The sequence below is a fragment of the Coregonus clupeaformis genome, chromosome 23, assembly GCF_020615455.1.
Source record: "Coregonus clupeaformis isolate EN_2021a chromosome 23, ASM2061545v1, whole genome shotgun sequence".
NCBI lineage: Eukaryota > Metazoa > Chordata > Actinopteri > Salmoniformes > Salmonidae > Coregonus > Coregonus clupeaformis.
Window position 1 is genome coordinate 39,716,158 of NC_059214.1, and position 20,160 is coordinate 39,736,317.

General features: G+C 43.3%; 1 protein-coding gene across 1 annotated transcript; it reads right to left on the bottom strand.

Moving 5' to 3' along the window:
• Positions 1–15,318: 15,318 nt before the first annotated feature.
• LOC121536315 (dual specificity protein phosphatase 19-like) lies at positions 15,319–19,894 on the bottom strand. Its single transcript, XM_041843589.2, has 4 exons — positions 19,550–19,894; positions 19,175–19,221; positions 18,931–19,083; positions 15,319–17,442 (listed from the first exon to the last, which is right to left on the bottom strand). Exons 1-4 carry the CDS (start codon positions 19,770–19,772, stop codon positions 17,224–17,226), a joined length of 642 nt encoding a protein of 213 aa, XP_041699523.1. The 5' UTR covers positions 19,773–19,894; the 3' UTR covers positions 15,319–17,223.
• Positions 19,895–20,160: the final 266 nt, after the last annotated feature.

A 20,160-nucleotide genomic window follows, 5' to 3' on the forward strand; every position in this document is an offset into this window, starting at 1 on the left:
TCATCGTTGACGTGTACCTATGATGAAAATTACAGGCCTCTCTCATCTTTTTAAGTGGGAGAACTTGCACAATTGGTGGCTGACTAAATACTTTTTTTCCCCACTGTAAGTGTATGTAAAGTGTATAGTCGTGGTCAAATGTTTTGAGAATGACACAAGTATTGGTCTTCACAAAGTTCGCTGCTTCAGTGTTATGAGATATTGTTGTTAGATGTTACTATGTTATACTGAAGTATAATTACAAGCATTCCATAAGTGTCAAAGGCTTTTATTGACAATTGCATTAAGTTTATGCAAAGAGTCAATATTTGCAGTGTTGACCCTTCTTTTTCAAGACCTCTGCAATCCGCCCTGGCATGCTGTCAATTAACTTCTGAGCCACATCCTGACTGATGGCAGCCCATTCTTGCATAATCAATGCTTGGAGTTTGTCAGAATTTGTGGGGTTTTGTTTGTCCACCTGGACCCAACATTTTGATGTTTTGTTCCCCGAGCCACTTAGTTATCACTTTTGCCTTATGGCAAGGTGCTTCATCATGCTGGAAAAGGCATTGGTCGTCACCAAACTGTTCTTGGATGGTTGGGAGAAGTTGCTCTCGGAGGATGTGTTGGTACCATTCTTTATTCATGGTTGTGTTCTTAGGTAAAATTGTGAGTGAGCCCACTCCCTTGGCTGAGAAGCAACCCCACACATTAATGGTCTCAGGATACTTTACTGTTGGCATTACACAGGACTGATGGTAGCGCTCACCTTGTCTTCTCCGGACAAGGTGTTTTCCGGATGCCCCAAACAATCGGAAAGGTGATTCATCAGAGAAAATGACTTTACTCCAGTCCTCAGCAGTCCAATCCCTGTACCTTTTGCAGAATATCAGTCTGTCCCTGATGTTTTTCCTGGAGAGAAGTGGCTTCCTCGCTGCCCTTCTTGACACCAGGCCATCCTCCAAAAGTCTTCGCCTCACTGTGTGTGCAGATGCACTCACACCTGCCTGCTGCCATTCCTGAGCAAGCTCTGCACTGGTGGTGCCCCGATCCCGCAGCTGAATCAACTTTAGGAGACGGTCCTGGCGCTTGCTGGACTTTCTTGGGAGCCCTGATGCCTTCTTCACAACAATTGAACCTCTCTCCTTGAAGTTCTTGATGATCCGATATCCTTGCCTGTGAAGCCCTTTTTGTGCAAAGCAATGATGACGGCACGTGTTTCCTTGCAGGTAACCATGGTTAACAGAGGAAGAACAATGATTTCAAGCACCACCCTCCTTTTAAAGCTTCCAGTCTGTTATTCTAACTCAATCAGCATGACAGAGTGATCTCCAGCCTTGTCCTCGTCAACACTCTCACCTGTGTTAACAAGAGAATCACTGACATGATGGCAGCTGGTCCTTTTGAGGCAGGGCTCAAAAATGCAGTGAAAATGTTTTTTGGAGATTAAGTTCATTTTCATGGCAAAGAGGGACTTTGCAATTAATTGCAATTCATGTGATCACTCTTCATGACATTCTGGAGTATATGCAAATTGCCATCATCAAAACTGAGGCAGCAGACTTTGTGAAAATTAGTATTTGTGTAATTCTCAAAACTTTTGACCACGACTGTACATATTAGGCTTCCAGTCAATGTCTCTACACCAAGTTGAGAGTCTCATCTTTCAGATACAATTGGAACTGAGTTGATTAGCCCATAGCTTTCCAAAGTTAGAGCTAAAAGTCTGATGGCACCGGCGGGCATTTCGCCTAAATCAGCCATATCTGTAGTACCGGTATGTCAGATTAGCTCAATCGCCAATTTCTCAGCCTCTGAGTAGCACAGAAACACAACACTTTGAATGAATAACAGACAAATGTTCATAACAAGTGGCTATGGATGAAATTGATCAAAATATATATTCAAACATGAAAAACACAAATGTCTATTTTGAAAAATGACATTTTACTATTTTTATATGCTTATTTTGGGGAATTTAAACCATTTACTTGTGTTAAAAAAGGTTAATAATTGTTTTGCTGTTTGACAGAGTGTATTTTTGCCATCCTTTCCAATTTGGGGTCACAAATGACCCCTGTTGGCACTTTCAGGGTTAAGGATTTCTGTGGCTCATCACTGGCCTGACTGCTAACAGGAAATGCTCTCATAAGGTGTGGCCTGTGGCTTGACATTGAAAGGCAGTTAATCTCTCTGTGTCTAACTAACAGTGGTCTAGGTCTCAGAAACACTCTTAGAAAAAAGGGTTCCAAAATGGTTATTCGGCTGCCCCCATAGCAGAACCCTTTTTGGTTTCAGGTATAACCCTTTTGGGTTCCATGTAGACCTCTGTGGAAAGGGGAACCCAAAAAGGGTTCTACCTGGAACCAAAAGGGTTCTTCAAAGGGTTCTCCTATGGGCACAGCCGAAGAACCCTTTTAGGTTCTAGATAGCATCTTTTTTTCTAAGAGTGTATACAGGTGACATACATCAGGCTCAGGCTTCTACATTACGAGGTAATGCTGTGGCCTGTGGGCAGAAGTTGTTACAAGGCAGGACTAGTCATTACCGTGAGAAGTCAAAGACTTAATGATGCACTATTAAATATACACTGAGTGTACAAAACATTAAGAACACCTTCCTAATATTGAGTTGCACCCCCCTTTTTGCCCTCAAAACAGCCTCAATTCGTCGGGGCATGGACTCGAAAGTGTTCCACAGGGATGCTGGCCCATGTTGACTCCAATACTTCCCACAGTTGTGTCATGTTGGCTGGATGTCCTTTGGGTGGTGGACCATTTTTGATACACATGGGAAACTGTTGAGCGTGAAAAACCCAGCAGTGTTGCAGTTCTTGGCATACTCAAACTGGTGCGCCTGGCACCTACTACCATACCATGTTCAAAGGTACTTTGTCTTGCCCATTCACCCGCTGAATGGCACACACACAATCCATGTCTCAGTTGTCTCAAGGCTTAAAAAGCATCTTTAACAAGTGACATCAATAAGGGATCATAGATTTTACCTGGATTCACCTGGTCAGTCTATGTCATGGAAATGTTTTGTACACTGTGTAGCTTACTAGTCTATTAGCTAAATAAAATAAAATAAAATAAAATAAAATAAAATAAAATAAAATGTTATTGGCCACATGCGCCGAATACAACAGGTGCAGACATTACAGTGAAATGCTTACTTACAGCCCTTAACCAACAGTGCATTTATTTTTAATAAAAAAAGTAAAATAAAACAACAACAAAAAAGTGTTGAGAAAAAAAGAGCAGAAGTAAAATAATATAACAGTAGGGAGGCTATATATACAGGGGGGTACCGGTGGCACCGGCTACTTGAGGTAGTTGAAGTAATATGTACATGTGGGTAGAGTTAAAGTGACTATGCATAAATAATTAACAGAGTAGCAGCAGCGTAAAAAGATGGGGTGGGGGGCAGTGCAAATAGTCCGGGTAGCCATGATTAGCTGTTCAGGAGTCTTATGGCTTGGGGGTAGAAGCTGTTGAGAAGTCTTTTGGACCTAGACTTGGCACTCCGGTACCGCTTGCCGTGCGGTAGCAGAGAGAACAGTCTATGACTAGGGTGGCTGGAGTCTTTGACAATTTTGAGGGCCTTCCTCTGACACCGCCTGGAATAGAGGTCCTGGATGGCAGGAAGCTTGGCCCCAGTGATGTACTGGGCCGTACGCACTACCCTCTGTAGTGCCTTGCGGTCGGAGGCCAAGCAGTTGCCATACCAGGCGGTGATGCAACCAGTCAGGATGCTCTCGATGGTGCAGCTGTATAATTTTTTGAGGATCTGAGGATCCATGCCAAATCTTTTCAGTCTCCTGAGGGGGAATAGGCTTTGTCGTGCCCTCTTCACAAATGTATTGGTGTGTTTGTACCATGATAGTTCACTGGTGATGGACACCAAGGAACTTGAAGCTCTCAACCTGTTCCACTACAGCCCCGTCAATGAGAATGGGGGCGTGCTCAGTCCTCTTTTTTTTCCTGTAGTCCACAATCATCTCCTTTATCTTGGTCAAGTTGAGGGAGAGGTTGTTATCCTGGCACCACACGGCCAGGTCTCTGACCTCCTCCCTATAGGCTGTCTCATCATTGTCGGTGATCAGGCCTACCACTGTTGTGTCATCGGCAAACTTAATGATGGTGTTGGAGTCGTGCCTGGCCATGCAGTCATGGGTGAACAGGGAGTACAGGAGGGGACTGAGCACGCACCCCTGAGGGGCCCCTGTGTTGAGGATCAGTGTGGCAGATGTGTTGTTACCTACCCTTACCAGCTGGGGGCAGCCCGTCAGGAAGTCCAGGATCCAGTTGCAGAGGGAGGTGTTTAGTCCCAGGATCCTTAGCTTAGTGATGAGCTTTGAGGGAACTATGGTGTTGAATGCTGAGCTGTAGTCAATGAATAGCATTCTCACGTAGGTGTTCCTCTTGTCCAGGTGGGAAAGGGCAGTGTGGAGCGCAATAGAGATTGCATCATCTGTGGATCTGTTGGGGCGGTATGCAAATTGGAGTGGGTCCAGGGTCTCCGGGATAATGGTGTTGATGTGAGCCATGACCAGCCTTTCAAAGCACTTCATGGCTACAGACGTCAGTGCTACGGGTCGGTAGTCATTTAGGCAGGTTATCTTAGTGTCCTTGGGCACGAGGACTATGGTGGTCTGCTTGAAACATGTTGGTATTACAGACTCAGTCTGGGACATGTTGAAAATGTCAGTGAAGACACTTGCCAGTTGGTCAGCACATGCTCGGAGTACACATCCTGGTAATCCGTCTGGCCCTGCGGCCTTGTGAATGTTGACCTGCTTAAAAGTCTTACTCACATCGGCTACGGAGAGCGTGATCACATAGTCATCCGGAACAGCTGGTGCTCTCATGCATGCTTCAGTGTTGCTTGCCTCGAAGCGAGCATAGAAGTGGTTTAGCTCGTCTGGAAGTCTTGTGTCACTGGGCAGCTCGCGGCTGTGCTTCCCTTTGTAGTCTGTAATAGTTTTCAAGCCCTGCCACATCCGACGAGCGTCAGTGCCGGTGTAGTACGATTCAATCTTAGTCCTGTATTGACTCTTTGCCTGTTTGATGGTTCGTCGTTTGATCCCTATAGCAACTAAAGTGCTATGTATCTCTTCATATTCAATGAAGGGAACATATGCATCTCAATATGCAAAAAGCTGTATCACTCATTTTTAACATCTATCTTCTCATATCCCTCTTGTCTCAGCTCCATTCACACAGAGCAGGCAAATACACAGTTCACGGGCAAAACAAAGGTGTTATAAAAAGCATAATAATAGAGACAAAGATTGTATTTAGAGCAAATTGACATCTAAAATAACAGTTTTGTGGATTGTTGTAGAGTTAATGGGAGGTTTCTTCTATTGAGGAGCTAACCCTGGAAAAATACAGTGCAGATTGACCCTGGTTTGTACTGATGTTAATCTAACAGCTCTTCACTGTGATTGGGCTGAATTCATTCCTCTTAATTATGCCTCATTTGGCTATCTTTAATTGCTTTCTAGCAGCTGTCCAATAAGCTTTGGCAGCAGAAAACACAGTGGAGAGCAGCAGACCTGGGTTCCAATAGTATTTGAAATCTTTCATATACTTTGAGCGTTTGCTCTAGCCTGCCTTGAGAGCCAGGTAGGCGGGGGGTTACAGTTTTGGGACTGTTCTATTTATCCAGGCAAGCTCAATCAAGCACAGATCAAGTATTTTCAATTATTTCAAATAGTATTTGAACCCAGGTCTGGAGAGCAAATTAGAGCTTGAGCCTGCATTGCGTTCAATCTACTGCCCAAAGAGGAGAGGTGTGTGTGTGTGTGTGTGTGTGTGTGTGTGTGTGTGTGTGTGTGTGCTCAATCTGCTGCCCAGAGAGTAGAGGAGAGGACACATAATCAATTCCACTGTCTTTGTTCTGCCTACTCAACCATGTGAGTCCAGTGGGCTTGAAATATAACAGTAAGATTCGGTCATTATGATGGATTTCTAAAGGGTAATGAAGACGAAAACAACAACAATATGTTAGAGTTACCATGACAGAGAAACTGTCTGAATACTGACCCTGTAACACCATAGGTTACTCTAAACTAATCCATACTGTATACAATATATGTACAGGTAATTGCTAAAATAATGGAAACACTTAAGTAAATGAGGGTTCTGGCGGCTGTTATGGTGCGGGTGCTTTTTCTTGGCATGGGTTAGGTCTACTCAACCCCTTAGAGGGCAAGGTAAACACCAGTAAATACACAGCCATTCTGAGTGATCACCTTCAACCTATGGTGAATCATTTCTATCCTGAAGGAAGTGGATGACAATGCCCCATCCACAGGGCACGAGTGGTCACTGAACGGTTTGATGAGCATAAAAACAATGTAAGCCATATGCCATGGCCGTCTGTCACCAGATCTCAACCCAATTGGACACTTCTGGGAGATTCTGGAGCGTCGCCTAAGACAGCATTTTCCACCACCATCAACAAAACACCAAATGATGGAATTTCTCGTGGAAGAATGGTGTCGCATCCCTCCAATAGAGTTCCAGACACTTGTAGAATGTATGGCAAGGTGCATTTATTTTTTTCTGGTGGCTCATGGTTGCCCAATGCTCTATTAAGACACTTTATGTTAGTGTTTACATTATTTTGGCACTTACCTGTACAGTCGTGGTCAAAAGTTTTGAGAATGACACAAATATAAATTTTCACAAAGTCTGCTGCCTCAGTTTTTATGATGGCAATTTGCATATACTCCAGAATGTTATGAAGAGTGATCAGATGAATTGCAATTAGTTGCAAAGTCCCTCTTTGCCATGAAAATTAACTTAATCCCCAAAAAACATTCCCACTGCATTTCAGCCCTGCCACAAGGACCAGCTGACATCATGTCAGTGATTATCTCGTTAACACAGGTGAGTGTTGACGAGGACAAGGCTGGAGATCACTCTGTCATGCTGATTGAGTTAGAATAACAGACTGGAAGCTTTAAAAGGAGGGTGGTGCTTGAAATCATTGTTCTTCCTCTGTTAACCATGGTTACCTGCAAGGAAACATGTGCCATCATCATTGCTTTGCACAAAAAGGGCTTCACAGGCAAGGATATTGCTGCTAGTAAGATTGCACCTAAATCAACCATTTATCGGATCATCAAGAACTTCAAGGAGAGAGGTTCAATTGTTGTGAAGAAGGCTTCAGGGCGCCCAAGAAAGTCCAGCAAGCGCCAGGACCGTCTCCTAAAGTTGATTCAGCTGTGGGATCGGGGCACCACCAGTGCAGAGCTTGCTCAGGAATGGCAGCAGGTGTGAGTGCATCTGCACGCACAGTGAGGCGAAGACTTTTGGAGGATGGCCTGGTGTCAAGAAGGGCAGCGAGGAAGCCACTTATCTCCAGGAAAAACATCAGGGACAGACTGATATTCTGCAAAAGGTACAGGGATTGGACTGCTGAGGACTGGAGTAAAGTCATTTTCTCTGATGAATCACCTTTCCGATTGTTTGGGGTATCCGGAAAAAAGCTTGTCCGGAGAAGACAAGGTGAGCGCTACCATCAGTCCTGTGTCATGCCAACAGTAAAGCATCCTGAGACCATTCATGTGTGGGGTTGCTTCTCAGCCAAGGGAGTGGGCTCACTCACAATTTTACCTAAGAACACAGCCATGAATAAAGAATGGTACCAACACATCCTCCGAGAGCAACTTCTCCCAACCATCCAAGAACAGTTTGGTGACAAACAATACCTTTTCCAGCATGATGGAGCACCTTGCCATAAGGCAAAAGTGATAACTAAGTGGCTCGGGAACAAAACATCGACATTTTGAGTCCATGGCCAGGAAACTCCCCAGACCTTAATTCCATTGAGAACTTGAGGTCGATCCTCAAGAGGCGGGTGGACAAACAACTCCAAGCATTGATTATGCAAGAATGGGCTGCCATCAGTCAGGATGTGGCCCAGAAGTTAATTGACAGCATGCCAGGGCGGATTGCAGAGGTCTTGAAAAAGAAGGGTCAACACTGCAAATATTGACTCTTAGCATAAACTTCATGCAATTGTCAATAGAAGCCTTTGACACTTATGGAATGCTTGTAATTATACTTCAGTATACCATAGTAGCATCTGACAAAAATATCTCATAACACTGAAGCAGCGAACTTTGTGAAGACCAATACTTGTGTCATTCTCAAAACTTTTGACCACGACTGTATATTATAGGATATTCCTGATTTACAATATCTTCCTCAAGTGTGTTTTGATTGTTTTCTGTAGGTGATGTAAATTAGTCCTGTCATATGTCCAACCCCAGTTCTTATCTGAACAACTTGCTCTGAATAAGGAAGATTTGTAACTTCAATTCCTGATGGTATAATATATTACCTCGAAATAAAAAAATATTTCAGTGACCTCAGCTGTGTGGGCTATGACACTGTGCAATAGTGGGATTCAATTTGACTGGTGTTTTTGAACAGGTGAGGCCAGGGCCGTGCACAGACCTTTCAGGGGGCAGGTACTCAAAATGAAAAAAGGGCACCCACCGGCGGAGAAGTGAGGTACAGGTGGGTGGCTAACTTGACGATGTCATGACGACTTGCGGGCAGTGGGTTCAGAACAAAACTACAAAAACTGTATTCAAAAAATATAATTATACCACCACCCAAAAGGGCACTTGGTGAGTGGGAGGGCAAAGGGGCAGGTGCTCAGGCACAGGTAGACCCCTATCTGTGCACGTGCCTGGGTGAGGCCATACAAATTCGAAAAATGACTTCAATAAGATGTTGTGCAAGCTGCATGATGTTGTCAAAGTCTCAGAGGCCACTATGCAGCTTGCCAACTCCACTTTGGGTGTGTTGCAGGGTGCAACAAGATCCTGTGGGTCTGGGTCCCAATGGAAGGACTAATGTGTTTTTGTGCTTCACTCACCATGGGCATTGTTTAGTAGGCCTAAATGTTGAGATAACAGAAAACTGACATGAAGTGGTCAACATGTTAGCCTAAACCTTTGGAAATACAGTCTGGGTTGACTGGAAGTCACTGGGTTTTTTAGCATACAGTTTTGAAGATAGTCCATGCAGTTTCAAACACTGGTAATGGTACACTCTTAGAAAAAAGAGTTCCAAAAGGGTTCTTTGTGGAGGGACTGTTTTCTACCAAAAAATGTTTTGATCTGAATAACCATTTTTGGAAGACAATGGCTCTTTGTATGGCAAAGGGCTCTACCAAGAACCTTTAACATCCTAAGAAGCGTTTTTGAAAGAAAGGGGTCTTTTTTTTGTTGATTTTTTTATTTTAATTGATTTTTTTCACCCCTTTTTCTCCCCAATTTTGTGGTATCCAATTGGTAGTTACAGTCTTGTCCCATCGCTGCAACTCCCGAACGGACTCGGGAGAGGCGAAGGTCGAGTGCCGTGTGTCCTTTGAAACACAACCCAATCGAGCCGCACTGCTTTTTGACACAATGCCCGCTTAACCCGGAAGCCAGCCGCACCAATGTGTCGGAGGAAACACCGTACACCTGGTGACCGTGTCAGCGTGCACTGCGCCCGGCCCGCAACAGGAGTGCGCGATGGGACAAGAACATCCCTGCCGGCCAAACCCTCCCCTAACCTGGACGACGCTGGGCCAATTGTGCGCTGCCCCATGGGTCTCCCGGTCGCGGCCGGCTGCGACAGAGCCTGGACTCGAACCAGGATCTCTAAGGAAGAAAGGGTTCTTTGATGATTCTTTGGAAGGCAAGAAGGGTTATTTGGAAGGCAAGAAGGGTTCTACATAGAACCATATATCATATATCCCATCATGCTCTATTGTAGGGAGATGTTCATAATTGTTTGTTTTAATATCTGTGTTTTTGCATGTACATTGATTGGTTGATTAATCTTCTGCTACACAAACATAAATAGCATATCTTTTTCTAAACTAATCCAATCTGGTAGTAGTTGGACTTATTGCACCCGTTACTGAGTTGGTTGTTCCAGTTTAGATGATTGAGGTAGTCTCAATATTCAGTCTTCCCTACCCTGGCGGTTATTCTGAATGCAAGGTTACGGGTGATAAAAAATTCCACTTGTTGGATATCCTAACTGGCTGGATTCCAATAGGAATTAAACATCACTTTGCAAGCCAGCATAATGTGACTTGCAGGCCTGATGTGGCCTGTAAACTAGGCCCTCAAAGAAAGGCCTTACGATATATGTAATGTATTGTCATAAAGAATGTAATTTTAATAAGGCTGGCGGAACCGTTCATAGAGGGTTCAAGGAAGAACCCACCAAAGATAAAAGGGTTCTTGGTAGAACCCTTCATAGAGGGTTCTAGGTAGAACCACATACAGGGGGTTCTATGAAGAACCCTCTATAGAGGGTTCTAGGTTCTCTCTAGCACCAAAAAGGGTTCCCCTATGGAACGAATAACTGTATTTATTTGTGTTCTGCTAATGTTAAGTTATGATTATTTAATATTTTAAAGTCAATCTAACAGTGAATGGGCAAGACAATAGATTTAAATGACTTTGAACGGGGTATGGTAGTAGGTGCCAGGCGCACCGGTTTGTGTCAAGAACTGGAACGCTGATGGGTTTTTCACAATCAACAGTTTCCCCTTTGTATCAAGAATGGTACACCACCCAAAGGACATCCAGCCAACTTGACACAACTGTGGGGAGCATTGGAGTCAACATGGGCCAGCATCCCTGTTGAACGCTTTCCGACTCCATATTAGGAAGGTTTTCTTAATGTTTTGTACACTCAGTATAGGTTAAGTTGAAATATTGAATGAACTGAATTACATTATAAATACCTGCATAAATAATGAAATCCTTTAAATATTAAGTCCTAAATTGAAAGGCACAACAGATGTTGTCTTTATCCTACAATATAAAGAAACGTGACTCTTTTTTTATTCTCTCTATTCAGCGCACTAACTAACATTCACTCTGACTACAGGGTACAGTGAATGCTGCGTTGATAAGGGCAACGAAAGTTTCAGCACTTGCCTTCTTCGCTGATGACTGACACCTTCTGCACCTCTCGAGCGACCTTTTGAACCGCATTTTTAATGACGGCGCTCGGTCCAGCTTCGGTCAGGTGGTCCTCGTTCGCTGCTGTCCACACCGGTTCTTCTCGCTCCGTGACTATGACCGAGACAACTGCCGTTTTCCGTCGCATGAGCGTCGAAGAGAGAGTGCCCATGTAGAATATAGAATTCTCCGCCGAAACCTGTCAACACGTGAGAGGTGCAGTTTTCCCGCAAGCGAAACCTCACAGCGATAGAAAGCCCATGGTCACACCTGTTGGATGCAATATTCACCTGTGTATTTTTTCTCACAAAATATGGAGCATGCCATATAGACTAGTTGTAGCCTAGTAGTAGCTTCGTGGTCTCACTTCCCAGCTCGCTGCTATTGATGTTCAGTAGTCCAAATACAGTTGTCTTTTCTACCACAGCATCCTCTCGATTAGGCTGCAATATTAGAACCGCTCTGTTGTGATTGAACGTGACAAGCATACGCGTTAACAGCATTTGGTATTATTGTGCCCTATTCAAAGATGTGAGTGTATCTTCAGATTAATATAATAATTCGTTGAAAACGTTTACATGCTTTGCGAGAATAACGATTTCCCTAATAATCCTGTTTACATGGACACATCTGACATCAGTACCTGATGGGACTTTTGATAAATGCAGAAAATCGCCAATCAAAATAAACGTTCTACCACAGTGACCATGTTATTATTGCGAAGCATATTTGATTCTGAGTTCGGACATATAAAGTTTGTATATGAAAACTATTTCGAAGATGCATACTTTCATTTTTTGCGAACTCACTTCACTCGCGCATAAGGTTTGGCTGCTGGTGCTGGCACATGCGCAGATCAAATACACCTCTGGAACTCCGATAAAGCTGTTTTGATGTCCTAATAATTCGAAAGATTGTTCAGAAAACCAGCTATTTTAATCGGCGTATGTTTACATCGATGTTGACCTTATGCCGATTAAGATAAGCAGAGTAAAGTGTTTACATTTACATTTACATTTACATTTACGTCATTTAGCAGACGCTCTTATCCAGAGCGACTTACAAATTGGTGCATTCACCTTATAGCCAGTGGGATAACCACTTTACAATTTTTTTATTTTTTATTTTTTTTGGGGGGGGTAGAAGGATTACTTTATCCTATCCCAGGTATTCCTTAAAGAGGTGGGGTTTCAAATGTCTCCGGAAGGTGGTGAGTGACTCCGCTGTCCTGGCGTCGTGAGGGAGCTTGTTCCACCATTGGGGTGCCAGAGCAGCGAACAGTTTTGACTGGGCTGAGCGGGAACTATGCTTCCGCAGAGGAAGGGAAGCCAGCAGGCCAGAGGTGGATGAACGCAATACCCTCGTTTGGGTGTAGGGACTGATCAGAGCCTGAAGGTACGGAGGTGCCGTTCCCCTCACAGCTCCATAGGCAAGCACCATGGTCTTGTAACAGATGCGAGCTTCAACTGGAAGCCAGTGGAGTGTGCGGAGGAGCGGGGTGACGTGAGAGAACTTTGGAAGGTTGAACACCAGACGGGCTGCGGCATTCTGGATGAGTTGTAGGGGTTTAATGGCACAGGCAGGGAGCCCAGCCAACAGCGAGTTGCAGTAATCCAGACGGGAGATGACAAGTGCCTGGATTAGGACCTGTGCCGCTTCCTGTGTAAGGCAGGGTCGTACTCTCCGAATGTTGTAGAGCATGAACCTACAGGATCGGGTCACCGCCTTGATGTTAGCGGGAGAACGACAGGGTGTTGTCCAGGGTCACGCCAAGGCTCTTCACACTCTGGGAGGAGGACACAACAGAGTTGTCAACCGTGATGGCGAGATCATGGAACGGGCAGTCCTTCCCTGGGAGGAAGAGCAGCTCCGTCTTGCCAAGGTTCAGCTTGAGGTGGTGATCCGTCATCCATACTGATATGTCTGCCAGACATGCAGAGATGCGATTCGCCACCTGGTTATCAGAAGGGGGGAAAGGAGAAGATTAGTTGTGTATCGTCAGCGTAGCAATGATAGGAGAGGCCATGTGAGGATATGACAGAGCCAAGTGACTTGGTGTATAGCGAGAATAGGAGAGGGCCTAGAACTGAGCCCTGGGGGACACCAGTGGTGAGAGCACGTGGTGCGGAGACAGCTTCTCGCCACGCCACTTGGTAGGAGCGACCGGTCAGGTAGGACGCAATCCAAGAGTGAGCCGCGCCGGAGATGCCCAGCTCGGAGAGGGTGGAGAGGAGGATCTGATGGTTCACAGTATCAAAGGCAGCAGACAGGTCTAGAAGGACAAGAGCAGAGGAGAGAGAGTTAGCTTTAGCAGTGCGGAGAGCCTCCGTGACACAGAGAAGAGCAGTCTCAGTTGAATGACCAGTCTTGAAACCTGACTGGTTTGGATCAAGAAGGTAATTCTGAGAGAGATAGCAAGAGAGTTGGCTAAAGACGGCACGCTCAATAGTTTTGGAAAGAAAAAAAAGAAGGGATACTGGTCTCTAGTTGTTGACATCAGAGGGATCGAGTGTTGGTTTTTTGAGAAGGGGTGCAACTCTCGCTCTCTTGAAGACAGAAGGGACATAGCCAGCGGTCAAGGATGAGTTGATCAGCGAGGTGAGGTAGGGGAGAAGGTCACCGGAGATGGTCTGGAGAAGAGAGGAGGGGATAGGGTCAAGCGGGCAGGTTGTTGGGCGGCCTGCAGTCACAAGTCGCAAGATTTTATCTGGAGAGAGAGGGGAGAAAGAAGTCAAAGCATAGGGTAGGGCAGTGTGAGCAGGACCAGCAGTGTCATTTGACTTAACAAACGAGGATCGGATGTCGTCAACCTTCTTTTCAAAGTGGTTGACGAAGTCATCCACAGAGAGGAGGGGGGGGATTCAGCAGGGAGGAGAATGTGGCAAAGAGCTTCCTAGGGTTAGAGGCAGATGCTTGGAATTTAGAGTGGTAGAAAGTGGCCTTAGCAGCAGAAACAGATGAAGAAAATGTAGAGAGGAGGGAGTGAAAAGATGCCAGGTCCGCAGGGAGTCTAGTTTTCTTCCATTTCCGCTCAGCTGCCCGGAGCTCTGTTCTGTGAGCTCGCAATGAGTCATCAAGCCACGGAGCTGGAGGGGAGGACCGAGCCGGCCGGGAGGATAGGGGACATAGAGAGTCAAAGGATGCAGAAAGGGAGGAGAGGAGGGTTGAGGAGGCAGAATCAGGAGATTGGAGGGAGAAGGATTGAGCAGAGGGAAGAGATGATAGGATGGAAGAGGAGAGAGTAGCGGGAGAGAGAGAGCGAAGGTTGCGGCGGCGCATTACCATCTGTGTAGGGGCAGAGTGAGTAGTGTTGGAGGAGAGCGAGAGAGAAAAGGATACAAAGTAGTGGTCGGAGACATGGAGGGGAGTTGCAGTGAGATTAGTAGAAGAACAGCATCTAGTAAAGATAAGGTCAAGCGTATTGCCTGCCTTGTGAGTAGGGGGGGGCGGTGAGAGGGTGAGGTCAAAAGAGGAGAGGAGTGGAAAGAAGGAGGCAGAGAGAAATGAGTCAAATGTAGACGTAGGGAGGTTGAAATCCCCCAGAACTGTGAGGGGTGAGCCATCCTCAGGAAAGGAACTTATCAAGGCGTCAAGCTCATTGATGAACTCTCCAAGGGAACCTGGAGGGCGATAGATGACAAGGATATTAAGCTTAAATGGGCTAGTGACTGTGACAGCATGGAATTCAAATGAGGAGATTGACAGATGGGTTAGGGGAAAAATTGAGAATGTCCACTTGGGAGAGATGAGGATTCCTGTGCCACCACCCCGCTGACCAGATGCTCTCGGGGTATGCGAGAACACATGGTCAGACGAGGAGAGAGCAGTAGGAGTAGCAGTGTTTTCAGTGGTAATCCATGTTTCCGTCAGCGCCAAGAAGTCGAGGGACTGGAGGGTAGCATAGGCTGGGATGAACTCTGCCTTGTTGGCAGCAGTACATGACTATTTACATACTCTGCTTACTGCTATAATCAGTTTAATATCGAATTATTAGTGTGCATGTAAACGTACTTAATGTGTATGCTAATAATAATGTTTTCATCGTCAAATTACACTGCTTTGATGATGTGTGATATTTCGCCCATTAATCGAGTGCATCTGTCTAAACAGTTTAGTACTGTCTAAGTAGCCTATAGCCTACTAAATGTTATATTACATGATTATAACATGTTTATAAGTGGTTATCATGCATGAGGACATAATACTGTAATTGTAATCAGATGTGCTGTGTTGGGGATGTAATTAATATGACGATAATCAGCCACAAGGATAGAATAGGATAGAATAACTTTATAAACTCAATTGAATGGAGATTAACTCTTCAGTAGCAATATTTTATTCAAACATATTCTGAATACACACACACACACACACACACATTGATCAAAAGGGTGGATTTATGCATTAATCAACATAGGTTCTTAACAACGCAATTCATACTAGTTCCCGAAACATATATTATGGTGGAAATGTTAGCAGTAGCCTAGCCTACATTGTGTATGGAAGAATAATTAACTAGAATAATTATATGTTTACATTCTAGAACAAGAGTTCATAACATTTTATTTTGCATTCAAACATGTTCATATAAAACATTAATAAACAACATATTTCAAACACCCACAATCATAGTAATATTTTTTTTGCAATAAAAAAACCACATTTTAAACTAAAGATAATAACATCAAAAAGAATACATGTCTGTTACAAAATCATGGAAGTAGATTATAACATTTAAAATATTGCCTTCAGTAGATTACTTCTCTTAGCTTATTCAACATCGCATAGATCAGGGGTTTTCAAACTTGGGTCCGAGGCCATCGTGGATACTATTGTTAAATCTCTGCGTCCAGTATGAAGGACGTTAGAGGTAATTTCACGAGCCAATGCTAACTACCGTTAGCACAATGACTGGAAGTCTACAGGAACCAATTAGCATGCTAGCTTGTATGCTACCATCTGACTCTGGGGAAGTAGATAAATGGCTTCATTGCCAAAATCTCGAACTATCCCTTTAATATGGAGCTAATTACCAGGTTTTTTGTATAGAAAATTCTTAGGTGGGTTGGAAAACAGTTTCAACTTAAACTATCAAAACCAGATAGAAAGCATGCAGAAAAGATATTGAACTATGTATAGTTTGAAGTAATACCAGCTTTGAGAACTAACAATCAAATAAAAGCTAGACAGTCAGGGAGAATCGAAAATTCCAGGGCACATGCACATTGATTTAATAATGTTTGAGCAGAGGAATACAGCGTTAGCCACGGCAAAATGCATAGAATTGTTGGAAATTATCTTCAAATCTGCTAAATGTTCTCTCAACTCAATGGAAAAATATGTAGAATTGCAGAAAATTAGCTTTACAACAGCAACATTTTCTCTCTGCTGCCAAGATACCTTTCTAGCTAATAGTCTATGTTAGAGTTTACGCTTCCAATAAACTGTAGGGAGGTCAAAATTATGAAACAGTACCAAATCTATTCATTTTAAAAATGATTAACATTGATTGACAAGACAATCAATTATTTATTTATTTTTGCTAAAAAATGATGGGGGTCCCGGGGTTGCCGGTTTGCCTGGGCGGGGGCCCCTGGGCAAGAAAAGTTTGAAATCCCTTGCCGTAGATAACATCCCAACATACAATAAATAATATATTAAGACAAAGTAAGGATGTCCATAATATTTCTTAAACCAAGATTGAAGTTAATACAATTAAAACTCTACATTTAATATTATAGTTTAGTCCGTTTTTTCTAACCTCACACATTTGGTACAAAAAAGGAAAGACTCAAAATTAACTTAAGAATTTTTGCACAGACATGGTTCATAAAGTTGAGAATCGTATATTTATACCTTTCTTAAATTCCATTGTGGCCTTATGGGTTAAATTTCATTGTGGCCAAATTCCATTGTGGGTTATAGAAATTGATAACAGAGATGTTTTTCTATTGAATAACACTGGACCCACAGTGTATATTGACAGGGCATTGTAGGGCTTTTGAAAAAATGACGTCTAATGAACACCTCAACATGATGTTGGGGTCCCTTGGGTATTAGGGGTCATATTAAGATCCAAAAGGACACCCTATTCCCTATATGGTGCACTACTTTTGACCAAGGCCCCAACGCACTATACTGTATATTTCAGACACAGCCCAAGATCTTTATCAGAATGGCCTCCTTGTGAGAAACAGTGGCTGATATGAAATGCATTATTCTGGCCCTGCAGGTGTTGCTGTTGTTGCTCATGCATAGCCCACACCATTGGCTTCTATGCCCCCTTTCGGTTTGAAACCTTTCAACTGTTCAAGAAACCCTGGGTTTGGGCACGTGGCCGGCCGGGCCGATTTCACCAAGGCAAACGCGTCATCGAAAGGCTTTCCTTCCCTGGACATCAGGTATCCAATGATGACCGAGGCCGACCTCGAGACTCCGGAATTGCAGTGAACCAACACAACTCCTTTCTGAGGGAGAAGACGAGAGAAACAAGCCTTATTTTAGTAGAAGGAACCCAAACACACTTCAGCCCAGCTTGAACAAAAAAGGGAATGAGGTGGTCAACTGAGGGACTTAATAATAATCAAAAAAACGCGTTCCTTACTCCAGGAAACCTGTTGAAGTGTCCTGGGGTAAGGAACGTTTTGGGGGATTATGATGCCTTATGTCCGTTTAGTGCTATCCAGTCCAAAAGCATGAGACATGATGTGCTTAGCTGCTTTAAATTTGAATCCCATGTCTTCAATTCACACAGCCCCAGTAACACAAGAGCAATTACATTGTCCTGCACCTCATGGTAATCTAATAAAATACTATTATGCTAATCACACATAATGGGAAAATTACAAGCTGTAAGGTGATAGAATTATTCTCCCACTTAGCTAAAAGCAACATGGACGGTTTGATTAGCCAGTTGGAGTTACCCCTGCATGGTATCACAGGTTACATAGGGAAGTAAAAAGATCCACTAACCTCCATTCAACAGAGAGTGGAAACTTATTTCCAACAGGCCAAGTCATTGTAATCATAAACCTTTGGTGAATTTGCAACATGTGGCAGTGTCAGGTTCTTGGGTGATCAGCACAGCGATTTGGTAAAAGGTTGTATAGCAAACAAAGGGCCGCTAGTGATATGATCTTTCTACAACAGGCTAAATTATACATGGTGAAAACTCAGCCATGTATTATTCACTACAGTGTGGATATAGAGGTAGGGAGGATACCTAAATACTTAGATGTAGGGAGGCTTTGCATTGGCTCAGTGCTGTCCAGCATCAGATATATGCCAGGTAATAAACTTGAACACTCAAGGAAATTACTAATAAAGTAAAGTCATTTTACCTATGTACTGTATACAGTACAGTGATGATCAAATCAAATCAAATTGTATTTGTCACATGCGCCGAATACAACAGGTGTAGACCTTACTGTGAAATGCTTACTTACAAGCCCTTAACCAACTAACTGTAAGTCGCTCTGGATAAGAGTGTCTGCTAAATGACTAAAATGTAAATGTAAGAAATAGAGTTAAGAAAATATTTACTAAATAAAAAAAATAAAATAACAATAACGAGGCTATATACAGGGGGTACCGGTACCTAGTCAATGTGCGGGGGTACAGGATAGTTGAGGTAATTTGTACATGTAGGTAGGGTTAAAGTGACTATGCATAGTTTCTCCTTGATATAAAACATCAGATTATTGATGTATGCAGCTTTCTTTACAACTACCACATCATGGAGACAGGTATCAATCATAAAAGTTAGCAAGTGGAAATAACTTTCATGATGTGTCACCTTTCATGATGCGTAGGAATGTTGAAACTGTCAGGTAAGATGAATGCAGTGAAAGATATGGTATTAAAGCATAAAAAGTGAAAAGGAAAAGGAAACTGGATATTGCAGCCCCAATTAGCCTACATTAGCCTACAACGTTGTGAAAACACACACAACTTACCTCTGCATTTGTTTGGTCTATGAATTTTGAGCACTCTTGGAAATAGGATGTTATGTCAGTATCAGGAACATCCAGAATGCTCAGTGTTTTATAAATGAACAGGTCTGGAAATGCGTTTTCAACACCATAGGCTACATTTAATATGTGGGACACCTGAAATGGAAGAAGAACATCTATGAAACGCCAAAACAAGACAGAAAAATATATAAAGTATAAAGCTTATCTCTATTACATAAAACAATACCTTATATTTTCTCAAAGTGCCAAAGTCATGTGCAGCATCTTGTGAGCCTACAACAAGAAAAAACAACCATCAAATTGTGAGCCTGTGAGAAATTGTTTTAAATGGAAATATCTATAACTGAGCATAGATATTTGTATTATATTTTCTTCAGTAATGATAAAGAAAAACAAAAGTTCAGAAATATGAGCTTAAACTGCCTATAGGGAAAAATTGTATGTGTTTACATGCAATAATCCAGTAGACTCAGAGTCTCAGAGAAAACAAACTGAAAATGTAAAGCCTCATATCACACTGACAGCTACAGTATGTGTGTCTGTGTAGGCACCTGTCAAATATCCCCTGTCAATAATAGACATCTCATCGACATCCACTCACCTAATAGTAAATAAGGTTTAATAACTCCAACTTGTACGTCCCAGCTGTTGTCCTGTACATAGCCGCATGCTGTCTCAGGCTGAGTTTGATCCTCTACAACATGTATTGTCGACCCTTTCCATGTCTCAATAATCCTCCTGCCACTCAACGTCGTCACGCGGGTGCATTGCTTTCTCAAATTGGTCTTGGAAAATGTCTTGATTTCCTGGGCAAGAGACTGCATCACCTTTGTCTTCTCAAAACAAAGCAAAGGAGACTAAAATAATCCTATGTTAGATTGGTAGGGTGTCAGACCAGCCTAGGCTACTCCATTGGATGTAATGTGAACAGTGCCTAGCTCCTGGTTCAAATGGATTTCTGCATGTTTATGGGCAGGTTTTGTCACTCAGCCTATATGGGGGACCAGAGTATTTTTTCTAGGCGTCACAGATGTCACTATCACATGATGCCATCATGAAGTGAGTGTGTGTGTTTTGTGTGTGTGTGTGTGTGTGTGTGTGTGTGTGTGTGTGTGCCATAGGCTATTCAGTTTGGCTGGTGCAGTGGTATAGTATTTCAAAGTCTATTTTACATGCCGTCATCATAATGTTCAAACACAACTGAGGATTGAC

Coding starts and splice junctions, on each gene's coding strand:
- LOC121536315 (XM_041843589.2), bottom strand. CDS start 19,772: ATGCAGTCTCTTGCCCAGGAAATCAAGACATTTTCCAAGACCAATTTG. Junction 19,222..19,549: donor TAAACCTTATTTACTATTAG/GTGAGTGGATGT, acceptor TTCTTGTTGTAG/GCTCACAAGATGCTGCACAT. Junction 19,084..19,174: donor GCACTTTGAGAAAATATAAG/GTATTGTTTTAT, acceptor CTTCCATTTCAG/GTGTCCCACATATTAAATGT.